This window comes from Podarcis melisellensis (genome assembly GCF_964234715.1).
Source record: "Podarcis melisellensis genome assembly, chromosome: 8".
Classification (NCBI taxonomy): Eukaryota; Metazoa; Chordata; class Lepidosauria; order Squamata; family Lacertidae; genus Podarcis; species Podarcis melisellensis.
In genome coordinates, this window is record NC_138540.1 from 42897387 (window position 1) to 42911221 (window position 13835).

At 46.4% G+C, this 13835-nt stretch overlaps 1 protein-coding gene across 1 annotated transcript in view; it reads right to left on the bottom strand.

Annotated features, from left to right (window-relative positions):
• Positions 1-5924: 5924 nt before the first annotated feature.
• The window catches only part of JPH3 (junctophilin 3), a 91014-nt gene continuing 83103 nt past the window's right edge, over positions 5925-13835 (bottom strand). The window contains exon 5 of the mRNA XM_081920177.1: positions 5925-7565. Within this exon, the coding sequence (XP_081776303.1) occupies positions 7485-7565 (81 nt within the window). The 3' untranslated portion in view covers positions 5925-7484. The remainder of the gene's footprint in view (positions 7566-13835) is intronic.

Sequence of the window (13835 nt, forward strand, 5' to 3'; positions counted from 1 at the left end):
AGCCGGGATCTACCAAGCTCCCATCTTGTTCTGCTTCTGACAGGTGTGCCAACATCAAGCCAGACATTCTTCATGCTTAGAAAGCTATATCATACTGGCTTTAGTGCGCCGTTACGTCACCATACCAAATGCAGGACTGAATTTCCTCCCAGATCGTTGCCTAAGTTCTTTCCTTGTAGAGTGCGGAAATAAAGCTTAGTAACCCTGGTTTCAAATTCATAGGAGGAATTCATAGGGTGGGGTGGGGGCTGGAGAAGCATTGAATCTGCCCCACACTGGAAAGTTCACCATCTGGTTCATAAGACATTAACTTTTTACTTTTTCTCTCAGACTGACTGTGCTGTCAGAACCATATTTTATAAACATTCACAATGTCTTAAGAATTCCTCATTTCTTAAAAAGAACTTTTCTCATTGGAATTAGAAAAACAGCCCCTATCAAAGGTATTTAACCCTTAAACAAGTTTATTTTTCAGCAACTGGATCTGAGTATAGTGGTACCCCGGGTTAAGAACTTAATTTGTTCTGGAGGTCTGTTCTTAACCTGAAACTGTTCTTAACCTGAAGCACCACTTTAACTAATGGGGCCTGCTGCCGCGCCGCCAGAGCACGATTTTGGTTCACATCCTGAAGCAAAGTTCTTAACCCAAAGTACTATTTCTGGGTTAGCAGGGTCTGTAACCTGAAGCGTATGTAACCCGGGGTACCACTGTATTAGCTTAGAGCCCTAATCTGGGACTGGCTAGAGGCTTTGCATGCCCGCTAAGCTGATTTTTGTCCTGTTAACTTCAGGTGGGGCTGAGTCTACTTCAATCCTAGTATAGCAGCTGCAGATGTTTTATTGCTCGCATGATAAATGGATCTCAGCCCACAACCACATCTGCAAGGAAAGCACCATAGCTGTACATGCTGGCACTTGCTTTGCCTACAGAAAGGTCCAGGTTCTGGCCCCAGTTACCTGGCCCCTGTTAAAAGTACCTCAGGCACCTGAGATCTTGGATAGTCAATGTAGCAGGCCCATCCCTCAGTGGCAGGCCACGTGTGTGTTTAGCAGACAGGTAATGGCAGGTACAATCCTTGGTGTCTCCAGTTAAACATCTTGGAATAGACTTGGGAAAGTCCCTCTGCTGTAAGTCAGAGATGGACTTAAGTCTGGGTGTTATCTAGCTCAGGACTAAGGTAGCTTCATGTGTTCATATAGCTGCTTCAAAATAGATTCCCTGGAAATAGTAGTTTTTGCTTCCAAGGGTCAAATGTGCCTCTAAGGACTAACTCCTCTGAACACTTCCAACAAAATTGGACTCATTTGCTCAGTTTTGGAATTGATATATAAACCTAGAGAAGGAGCATCAGTGGGTGTTTTCACTATTTAATCGCAGGAATTCACTTGGCATTGAATTGTAGATTCAATTCGCGTTCTTTTTTAGTGGCCTGATTTTTATTGTCTTTCAGTATTATTGTTGTTATTCTCAATAAACACCATTTGAAACTAGAACTGGGGCACAGATCAGCACCTTCCTGCTTAAATAGCCCCCCCCCCTTGTCTCCACCTAGCAATATCCTTGGCTTTCTTTACAACCAAGTGTTGCTTTTGTTCCCCGCAGTGCCATATGGCAGAGCAGGATCCCTGATCACGGGAAGAGCGACTGAGAGCAAGTGAGGAAGCGAAGGACAAGCCCCCCTGGGCCTGGCGCCAACAGCAGCCGGCGCCTGTTGACGGGCAGGATATCCATCAGCCGTGGAGATGGTTATTGTCGCAAGGGACCTGCCCTGCAGGAGGGGAACATTATCTCCAGCGGCTAATGGTTTAATGCTCTGCACAATGCTGCTTTTCTGCAGTCCCTTAAAAGAAGTTCAAAAAAAGTGCTCTGTGCTCAAAAAAGACTGAGGAAGGATTTCATTGCTTTTTGTGGGGGGGGGGGGGCGCGACACGGAGGGGCATTGATGGGGCCCTGACCCCCTCAGGGTTTCAGGCAGGGAGCCCAACCTGGAGATGCCATTGGGGTGGGTCCTGGGACCACCTGCATGCAAAGCAGATGCTCTGCCACTGAGCTACACCTTTTCCCCTGAAGTCCACCTCGCATAGCCTTGGGCCAGGAGCTGCAGGTGGCCCTGCTGGGGTCCCTATCTGGCCTTTCAGTCTTCCTCTAGGCCCTACCTCCTTTCTGTTGCTCTGCCCTCTTTGTCACCTCTGGCCGTTCACAACACTGGCCTGTACCCTTCAGACATGGCTCATGGTATGTTATAAAGACAGGGATTGAAGCTGGGGTCCTGTTTGCAGGGTTGGTGTTGCACCCTCGTAGGTCACATCCAAACAACAGTTCCCAGGATTCTTTTGGGGGAAGCCATGTGCTTTAACTGTATGGTGACATTAGCCTCATAGGTGTGTGTATGTTTTTAGGTACAATCCATTATGTACACCACAATTTAAGAAGGATGTTGACAAGCTGGAATGTGTGCAGAGGAGGGCAACCAAAATGATCAAGGTCTGTAGCATACATTAAAAAAGTTCTATCCTTCTTTGACACCGATTGGCCGACCATGCCCAGGAGAAAGGCCTCTGGTTTCTTCAGGAAGGTATATTTAAATACCTTTTTCATTTCATTATAGATCATCTCCCAGAAAGCCTTAATCCTTGGGCATGTCCACCATTTCCAGCATTTATTATCAGGCAAGTGATATATTTTTGCGATCTTGACTGGGGTCATGTACCACCTGTAAATCATTTTCATTATATTCTCTCTTAGGGCATTACATGCCATGAACTTTGTACCTGTGGTCCATACCGTTCCCAGTCAGCCATCATAATATTATGTCCAACATCTTGTGCTCATTTAATCATAGCTGATTTCACCGTTTCACCCTGAGTATTCCATTTCAACAGCAAGTTATACATTCTTGACAAATTCTTAGTTTTGGGATCTAACAGTCACATGGGAGATGAGATGGAGCAAGCTTGTTTTCTCCTGCCACGGAGTGCAGAACCCAAACCAATGGATTCAAATAACAAGAAAGGAGATTCTGTCTAAACATCAGGGAGAGCTTTCTGATGGCAAGAGCTGCCTGACAGTGGAATGGACCCAGGAGGTATGAACTCTCCTTGGAAGTTTATAAGCAGAGGTTGATCATCTTTCCTGGATGTTTTAGTTGAGATTCCTGCATTGCAGGGGGTTGGACTAGATGTCCCCTTGGGTCCCTTCCAACTCGACAGTTCTATGATTCTATATGAAATGCTAGTAGAAAAAGGTGTTTCATTGGGGTTAGCTCTCAAAAGCTGCAGGATTGGCCTTTTGTAAACCAACTGGATTACTGTGCACACTACAGCTGTACCCCACATACGTCTACGTGTGAATCTGAAACGGAAAACGGGAAGGAATTGTGCAGATTCAGGGCATCTATGGTGGTGGTGGTGGTGGGGATTGTGTTATTCAAGATGGGAGAACAAAGAATGCACAGTTTGGGCATGAGAAGCCAATTACGTGCTTGCATCTCTGGATGAATGTTGTAGGACTATTTTTGGCTGCCTGAGACAGAGCAGGGCAGAGGCGATGATAAATGGCTCAACCCACTGTGAAGAATCAAACACTTGTTATTTTTGATCATGTTGCTCAGGAACCACCTTCGAAGGAGTCTTTTGAAATCTTCCAGCCCCTCTGCCTCTTAAGCTGTATTAGTCCCCCGTTGACATGCAAAGGGAAATATCTGGATAATCGCACCCCTGTCATCTCCTCTTGAAGACATTTTGGGTGGTCCCCCCTCCTTGTGGAATAACGGCAGTTTGAACAGCTGCTCCATCCTTCCACAAACCTTGCTTGATGGTCAGAAAGTGCATGTGTGAACAGGCGCTCTTGGAAAGCAGAGGTGACTGCAGAGGTGACTCCTGTCACCAGGAGTTAACACCGCATGTGTGAAACAGTTCAGGAGTTTAAAGACATGGTGTGTGGCTTCCTAGGTGTAATTAACCACTAGATACAATGTCCTATTTTGTTTCCGCAAGCTAGAACTGGGCCAACTCACATATTCCTCAGGTTGGAAGAATAATGAGGCACCAATGAGGCATTGACCCAAACCCTAGAACAGCCTTCAACAACCCGATGCTGTTGGACTACAATGCCCATCATCCCTCTCCATTGGCCATTCTGGCTGTGGCTGATGGGAGTTGCTGCCCAACAACATCTGAAGGGCACCAGTTTGCCAAGGGCTGCCCTGGAACACCAAACAGTCCTGTGGCACCTTAAAGCAACCATTTCATGGTAGCATGAGAATTTGAATCTCCTTTATCCGCTCTATGAAGTGTTGGCTTATCAAAGGGGGGTGGGAGTGTGGTCCATATGTTTGCCAGTATATATACACGTGTGTGTTTGTGACTTTCTATGCACCTGCCAACTTCATGCTTGTGACAAAGTGGGCTTTAGTCTGCAAAACTGCCTGACATTAATAACTTCACTTTTAATGCTAAGCCAAAGCATGTCCGGGTGCAAACATGTCGGCTCCTGAAAAGGAGAGGGCCATAATTTTGCTGCCCAGCATCAAGCCATGGTGTGGCTTAGGGCTCGTCCACACTTCCACTTGTCCTGCGTCTAGAAAGTTCTGGTCCAAGTGGTTTTAAACACACTCCTTAGTGCTAAATTGGAGCAAACGTCAATCTGGAGAAAACTTGAATTACCGTGTGCTCTGACTGAGTGCTAAAGAGCGGTTTTCCCTGGGAGAAAGCAGTGGGACAATAGGAAGTTTGGATAAGCCTTTGCGGAACCTGGGCTTGTGCTTTAGCTCTCCTGGAGAAAGGGAGCCAAAAGGGCCAGCCTGGGCCTCTTAAAACACAGAAAAAGTTCCCTAGAGCTTAGTTCCTTTTCTTTGTTGAATGCCAAAGCACAAATGGCTTTCAACCCTTATGTGGTTCAAATTAAAAGGGTGGGAGTGAAACCATAGGCACATAAACTTTTATTTTTTATTTTTGTGGAGCAGAGTAAGTGAAACCGTCTGAAGAAGCAACAGAGGAGCTGCTGTCCCCTCCACTTGTATCACCCAACTTCAAAAGTTGGCCAGTAATGGCTGTTGGATATGGAGGAGGTGAATTGTGTTGGGAGGGTGGGGGAAGCTCTAATCTTTCAGCTTTGTTTCCAGTTAAAAATGTAGCAATCCAACGCCGTGTAGGAAAGAGGCCTGCTCAAAAGGTTGCAGAGGGACTGCTAAAATGGAAGAAATGGGAAGCTCAGGGATCCAGATGACTGGAGCACTGTCCCCAGCCAAATGTGTCCCTCAATCACCTGCCCCTTCACCCCCTAAGTTGCCAACCCTGCCCTTTGAGCCACAGTGGGGCCCAAGGAGTGGTCCTAGGTTGTCTTCTGCCCTGCAGCTGGAAGCAGAAGGTGGAACCCCAGAGAAAAGGTGCCCCACTGGCATGTGGGGCATTGTCATGTCCACTCTACCCTCTCCCAGGTAGGCAGGCTTCTGTGCAGGTACTTATAGTTTCCGTACATCTCCTCACGTGGAAGGGAAATGGGGCCATGTAGCTTGCAGGTTTTGCACCAGGTACAGAAATAAGCAGGATGACCTTAAATCTGCATTCAAGCTAAAGGACACCAAGTGTAGAAATGGGTCCCAATCACTACAAAGTGGACGAGAGGCGCAGTCAAGTCATCACGTGTGAAACGTGGTCAAACAGATCAGCGGGTCCAGGTTGATTGGCAGGAAGAAAGGGATGTTTTCCAGGTTGCCTTCCCTCCCCCACCAGCCAGTGGCTGTTTTCTTCCATATGAGGCAGGGCTGAGCTAACACCAGGCTCTCTTTGGGGTGATGGTGGCCTGATCAGGGGTACTGCATCTTTAATGAACAATGCATATTTTCAGTGAGTTACCAGGGGGAAGTAAAATGAAAAAAGAAACCAAACCAAACAAGGAAGTGAAGAAAGAAGAACAAGGCAGGCATCTTACAAAGATGTTTTGAACCATACCAAAATTAAGTGATACATAGAGGAGGAAAAAACAAACAAACAAAATATAAAAAGAGCATTTACGTACTCGGAGGCTGCTGTTGTCAATGATGTTTTTTTTTGTTTTTGTTTTTTTGTACAGGGATATGTCGGAAGCCGGAATATACATCCTGCGGACAAAGTGCAAAAATATTACATGCTCAGAGGCCAAGCATGACATCTGGAAATGGCCCATGGCAAGATGGAACAGGAACCCCCCAGCACACCCCATTCCTCGCCAGCAGCAGGGAGGAGCTGCTCTCCCCCCTCGGCCACATCTGCACACCTGCCAGGGAAGGGTCCTCAAGCAAACCTCCTGACAAGCGCACCTTGTGGGAACAGTTGAGGCCAACAGCCAGGTGCGGCTGTGATTCATGATGGAAGACGGAAAGCAAGAGAATTTCTCCTTTAACACCACTGCATTCCAGCACAGCAGGAGAGTGGTCTCTAGCAGGCTGGACCCAATGAAGACTGGGGTTCCAGCGGATAGCTGGACAAAAAAACAAACAAACCCTAGGAGAACTTTGGTCATCTTAAAAATCTTTCTGGGTCAAGTTTTAACACATGCCAGAAACAACGTTGGTGACTGAGAAGTTTCTGAAGCACTGAGTGAGACTGGTAATTTCCTTAAATTATAGGTACAGGATTTTACCAGAGCCAAGACATCTTTTCAGTTCCACGTGTCTATGTGCAACTTTTATAAATTTGGTATTGTGACTTCTTAAGTTCTTAATAATGATTTTGGGTGGGATCCTCAGAGGAGCGTTTTGGAATTTAGGGGCCTCTAGAGCTTAAGACCTATTGCCTTTTTAACATATTAAATACTTTTATTAGGATGGAATTTGTTCCTGTCTTAAGCAGGCATCATTCAGTTCAGATTTCCCTTTTCTGAACAGAGTGGGAAAAATATTGGTTAATAACTTTTTGCTAAGTGGCAAAAACTACTTAGGTGTTTCCTCTCAACTTCCCAATACATGCAGATCCCGGAGTTTAGACTTTTATTGAGTGACGAGCACATAATTTGATAACCATGCTGACCTGGGCCAGCCATTTCACACAACGCGGCTATCCCAGGACACAGCTCTGGATTTCCCCTATGATCCAGCAGCGAGAGGACCCTCCCTCCCAGAGTCATGCAGCTGACATGAACGCCTTTCCCACCATCCATGAAGATTTGCTGAGTAATTACACTGAGGAGCCCCCATCCTGCCTAGCGCTGGGGAGGAGTGGAGTGCTGGTACCATTCTGCCATGCCACACAGCATACGTGTTATACAAGCAAAGAATTTTGGCTAAAATCCAAAAAACATTACCCAGGAAAAAAAGGCAAACTGTGAGTGATACTCAATCTTGTTGTTCATCTGTGAAAAGACTTGGAAGTTGTCGCAGGACAGTTCAAAAAGATGCCATCTTTCCCATGGTTTTTTGTTTTTGTCATTCGCTTCATCATCCCCCATTCGTACACCTTTTTATTATTATTAATCTGTTAATTTTTGCAAACAAGACAGTCTCGAGTTAGATGAAAAAGTTAATAAACAAAATGGCGACTCCAATGTTTAACAAGATCACCATGACTACCAGGATTGGAGCTGAGCCCTGTGGGAAAAGAAAAAGAAGAAAGGAATTATTTAATGGCATCGAAAAGCAACACTTGCATGATCAGTTTGGGGACAGGGGCAAGGGAAGCCGACTGGTCTGATGTGCAGGAACTGGCAACGCAAACTTTGCTTCGCGACAGTGGGTGACTACAAAGGTTAACCTGTCCACACACTGTGGCAGCCTTTCCTTTTCACCTGCTCCTCCTGACCTTCAGCTGGGCTGCCAGAAGCTGAACCCGTCACATGGCTGTCAACAACACAGACTGAACTTGGCACGATCTTAATATTCCATCAAACCCTTGGATTTCAGACTGTTGTGAGACTGGAGCCAGTCTGTGCAGAGTTCAGCCTGTACTGCCGCCTTCTCATAAACCTCTCAGACTGTCGCCTACCAGAGTTCCCCCTCTTGCTTCCAGGGGAGGAGGAGACACACATTTTCCAGATGGAGGTTTTCTTCCTCCTCATTCTCAAAAGTAGCATTTTTGCCCCACACCAACCCTGTGGTGTAGTATAGGCTAAAATGCAGGTTTCATTGTCTTCCAATTCCCGTCCTTGGTACCCCTCCATGTGGAGGGAGCCATTTGTAAATGCTCATTAGCCCATGTGCCACAAAGCGCTGCATAGGTAGGGACCTTGTGTGTGTGACATCCGGGGCACTTAAATGTCACCATTTCCCTGTGGAACATCCTCATGAGCAAGGGTCTTTGGGGCCTCTGGAGTAATGGAAAACCTGAGGCCTTCCACAAGGAGTTGGACTCCACTCTCAGCAGCCAACATGGCTAATGGCCAGGAATGATGGGAGATGGAGTCCAGCAATACCTGGAGGCCACATGTGCCCTATCCCAAGCCTAGAAATGGACTCACCAAGCCAAACTTTAATTGCTGGGTTTAATTGGCTTCAATTGTGGACCAGATGGAAGCAGTCCATGGACCAAGATCTGACAACTTCTAAAATTGCAGGATTATTTATAATGTCTCGTTTGTTTTCAATAGCAAACACAAAGGACACCTATTCTGGGTGCAGTTGGGTGCTTGTGCATCTAAGGATACATAAGACATTAAAAAGTCTTTGCCTTGATATGGAAAGGTATTTTAAAAACTCTTTGGTGACAGAGCGGGGAGATAATCTGATCCTCCTGCACCAAGAGGAGGATTCATTGCATTTCTTGGCAAGGACGAGAAAGACAACCAGTCCTGTCACAGGCAAAGGAAAGGGCTCTCTCTTCAATGGATAGAAAAGGCCTTTGCTGTTGCATAGCAACAGGGTGAAAGAAAGCTAGCCAATCAAAGGGAGAGGTTCCACATGGCCCACCTCTTCCTCTTCACACCCCTCCCACCTGCCTCCAATATACCTAGCAGACAGGTACTTGCTCTTGGAAGGTTTATAAACAAATCCCTTTCAAGGCCACTCTAGTGCAAGCCAGTAAATCAGAAGCACTTGAATTTAATCTAATCCTAGTGTCTTGAAATCCAGGACAGTTACCAAAAGTGAGGGAATTCTAAAAGGGGGAGCCTTGAATGAGATGTGGATCAAACCATCACAGCTTCGCAGCAAACAAATCATGCACTCCAACTCTCTCTATTTAGCTGGGACAGACCTTATTTCCTGGTCTCTCTCCATGGTGCTGATTTTTGCCTTTGGGCAATGACTTGTTAAAATGCTGCCTATGAAATTTTGCTAGGGCCAGTCATGCTTCATGGTTGAACTTCCTCTCCAGGATTTCTAGAAGTTAAAATCTCCACCTGAGGGTGGGAACGGAAGGTTGGAGGTGTCTTGTCTCTATAATCTGCATTGTATGTAAAAGCACTTGCATCCACACACTTCTGCTTCAGGGAAGCTTATTTTGAATGGCTGCCATCAGATTATGAGGCAAACACTGTCTTGCTTTCTGAAACAGGGCAGGGTAGGAAGGCTATTACCAAAGGAAGGCTTGTAGGGAAAGATTGGAGCCTTCAGCAATATGACTGGGTTGTTAGAAGAGGGTGTGATGGGTGGGGAGTTTCAAGCCTAGTGGTCAAATGCTGGCCCTCAGGACTCTCTATCTGGCCCTCAGGACTCTTCCCAGGTGACACCCTTCTCCCATCACACCTCTCTCCAGTGCTGTTCTGCACCCTCCTTCAGTGCTTTTACCAGGCTGGAATATAGCCTTGAATGGGGATAATGCCTCTTGCTTGCCTGCATGCATGTTTGGAAACCTCTAATGTGTTTATTTGTTTGTTTGCTTGTTTGTTTGTTTGTTTTGCATGCCTGGAATGCAGCTTGCTTTACAGGTTGTAAGTTCATTTGGGTTGCCTTTGACAAGACAAAGCAATCAACAAATTTAATAAATGAATAAAAATATAAAGTAGGAGTTGTACAAGTTGCTCCACTTTCTCGCCCCTCTGGCCCTGGTCCTCAAAAGCGGATGTGGCCCTCTGTATATGAAATAAAGATTTACACAGCAAACCCTAGCACCAACACAGTGGTGTTACTCTGAATAGGCAGTAGTGCCTAGTGAGGAGGCACAAGCGGATGAGCCCCTTGTTTCAGCCGATGGCAGCCTGTCGTTCTCTTTCCCGCTAGCTGCTCCTCTGCCTCTCCTAGCTCCCCCAGGAGAAATGCAGCCACTGCTCCAAAAGGAAATGGCTCAGCCCTTGGAAAGGCACCAGGCGGCGGCTTTGGCCGGGGTCTGGAAGGCTGCCTAATATTCATAACTAATCTGATAAAAAGCTTTGCGATTGCCTCCGCCTTCGCTCCCTCCGCCCCTGAGGCTTTTTTCTTGAGCTCTGCCAGTAAGCCCAGCAGTTGAACTTTTATGTCTGGGTTTCTCATTGGGCGGCTCTTGGCACCGCAGCCCCAACCCCTGCGCCTGCCCTCCCTGTGCTGCAGGGGGAGGGAAGTGCCCCGTCCCAGGGAAAGCCCCCTCCTGCCCCCAGGCTGGCAAGAGGCCCCTTCCACCCACAATAACTCAAGTGACATTTCGTACAGCTCACCTGAATGGCAGCAAAAACACGTTCAGAACCCAGAGTTGACTTGTTTGGCTTTTGAGCATTTTCAAATGCCATTTTTGATATTTCACTCTGCGGACAACTTTTTAAAACTCACAACTTGTCAGCAGAATGGAAAGGCAATAATGTCAAAGGTCAAGTTGTCATATTTGATATTTTGGGTACCTTCCCCTTTCTAAAACACCCCACCTCCCAACAACAGTGTCCATACTTAAGAATAATGGGGGGAGGGCTGAGAAAGTCAAACCAGGACAAAATAAACTGAAAGCTGTGCAGGGGGAAAAAATCCCATCGGGAGATGCTGTGTTGACACTTCCCCTCCCTCCCTCCCTCCCTCCCTCCCTCCCTCCTCTTCCTTTCAAACATATCTAGCTTATGTTTTGAAAAGGCAATCATACAGAGCTGATGTTCCTTGGTGTAAGCCTGACACATTTCTCAAAACAGCACCATGCTATAGAACATAGCATAATTCTTATTACTAAAAATTATAGATTTACACAGCCAGTACTAGCACCAAAGGTGAGTTATCCCAGAAAAGGAGCCTCATGACAAGGCCCACCACTTGTTTTTAGTGAATCTGCACTACAGACTAAGCCAGTTTAACATTCTTTCAACCCAGAGGATCCTGGGAACTAAAGTTCAATGAACCTACAGTACTCTGGCTTCTATGAGGGAAGGCATTCATGGTGTAAAACTGGTATTTTTGTAGTGCAGATAGGTTAGGCCCTCTGTCTGGTATGGTATGCAGTGGTCAACCAATGTGCTTAACAGGACTATCAATGTTCTTGAGTTTGCAACTGGGCTTTTAGTGTTTTTATTCGTAGTGAATTTTTGAAGCAGTATTGTACTTAGAAGGCCAATCTGTGAACGGCCTCAGCAAGATACAGATTTATAGTATCTAAATGTAAAAGCAAGCAAAAACAAAACCCTAGAAACTGGGAGGGAATGGAAACTGCTTCCCACTCCTTGAGTGAGCCAAATTATCTCCCGCTCAGACTTGGGATCGGAGGAAAGGAATGTTCATATTATTCCCAGAATTTCCAAGGCCAGCTTCATTTGCACGGAATAACCCTGTTCAGTTGCCTTCAGAAATGCTCAAGAGTTTTGAGTTTATTAAAAATTTACTTAGGGAAATGTAAAGCTAATTGTTGGTGGTGACAGGCACAAGGTAAATGAGGGCAAACACTTCAACTATATCAAAAGCCTTCTCAGATCAAAAGAGTTTTGACAAGGACACTGCTAAGGAGTAACATTATTCCAGCTACTGCAGGCAGTTTTATATATGTAGTTTTATAAAAGAGGAGGCTGCCTGGCAATGATTAGATGGAAATCAGTGTTGTGTCTGGTCTTCAGTTTGTTCACTGACAAGAGTCTGGGAGCATCAATTTATCTTCCCCCTCCCCACTCCTTATTCCAGAAGCAGACTGTCATCCCTCACCTGTTATAAGTGATAGGAAGAACTTTGGACCGAAAAGGAAGAAGAGCTCAGGTCCCATCATGGTCCTGAACAAGGTCATTCCCTGAGTAGCAAAACCCTTGCCTCCCTCTGGCTGCTTTCCAAGCTATTCTAGAAACATATAAAATACAGACATTACACGGCTCAGGTGGCTCTCTGTGCCAGCATCTGCCTCTCAAGCCACAATCACTGGCCACACACAAAGTTTCTTCACTTCATACACCGCTGCCTCACAGCACATAAACTACAGAACTCACTCCCAGAGGCATATTTAGGCTCACTTGCACTCCTGGCAAGGAGATGTATTGCCACCCTCACATCCCTTGCACCCTTGGCAATCGCCAGCTCTCCCTGTCTTTCTCTGAGAGGTTTTGCACCCCCGGGGCTCTTGTAGGAGGCAGCAGTAGCCACCAACTGAGATGGATTTAAAAGAGGATTGGACAAATTCATGGAGGAGAAGGGTAGCAGCGGCTGCTAGTCATGGTGATTATGCTCTGCCTCCACAGCTGGAGGCAGCAATGGTTCTAAACACCAGTTGCTGGAAACCACGGGAGGGAGCAGTGGCCAACCAAACGCCAGTGGAAAACCCATTGTGAAAACAAGACGCTGGACAGAAAAACAGGATGCCTTGGCCTGATCCAGCAGGCTCTCCTGATGTCCTTATGAAGTAGCTACAAGAAGCACCATCCATTCTTAAGGACGCTGGCTGACCATTCCATTGTTAGGCAAAGTGCTTTTTAATAGGCCAGAAGGCTCAGTTAAGGCCACATCCATGGGAGCTAAAGGTTAGGAGATTGTCTCCTGAACATTGAGGGGAACCTCTATGTATTTCTGAATGGTAAACAGGCAACAACCAATTTACGTGCATCCAACTGATGCGAGACCACAACCGCAACCACGTTCATTGCAGTGACCCAGAAGTGGCAGGATAAGGAGGCAGAATGGGGCGTAACATGGGTGGGGCACGTAATGGGGGATAATGGGGTAGGGTGGGCTTAAGCATGTTCCGCCATCATGCGCGATGACCCGGAAATAACACAAGCCCCGTTGCCTGCACCCCACCCAAGATGTGGGGAAGGTGCTATTCCTCCAGCTAACAGACAAAGGGGTGGGTGGGTGTGATGGGGGAATTTGGCCAGTTTTGGATGCAAAAGAGAGCTGAGTTTTTCCAGCTGGAGTTAGATGAAACTGGGATTTCAGCTGGAGGGCTGCCCAAATTGTGCTTAGTAGAACCGGCCTTTTCAACTGCATTTAGGATTTGCTTGTACACACATATTTGCAAATACAGCAAACATTGTGAGTATGCCTGAAGTCACCAGTGTTCTCTCATTCCAAGGAAACTCAACCCTGCCATGCCACTCCTAGAACTTCTTGCACCACTTGCAGAATTGAAGTGCAAATGAGACTACAGATCAGGCCTATTTGCCACTCCAGGATGTATGTCAGGGAGGGGTAACCCAGTACACAAAGGAAACTGGTGACGAGACAGAATTCAGCTTATGATGGGGCTGTCTGGCAGTGGGTTATTTTTAGAACACACTGCCCCACATACCTGACCTCAGATCTGCTTGGAGTTATTCTGGATGGGTCAAAAATAGACCTGTGTTCCTTTGTGGTAACAGCACCCTCCTTTTTAAAACACATGCACACACAGAAAGAGATTACAGTGGTACCTCGGGTTAAGAACTTAATTCATTCTGGAGGTCAATTCTTAACCTGAAACTGTTCTTAACCTGAAGCACCACTTTAGCTAATGGGGTCTGCCACTGCCACCGGAGCACGATTTCTGTTCTCATCCTGAAGCAAAGTTCTTAACCCGAGGTA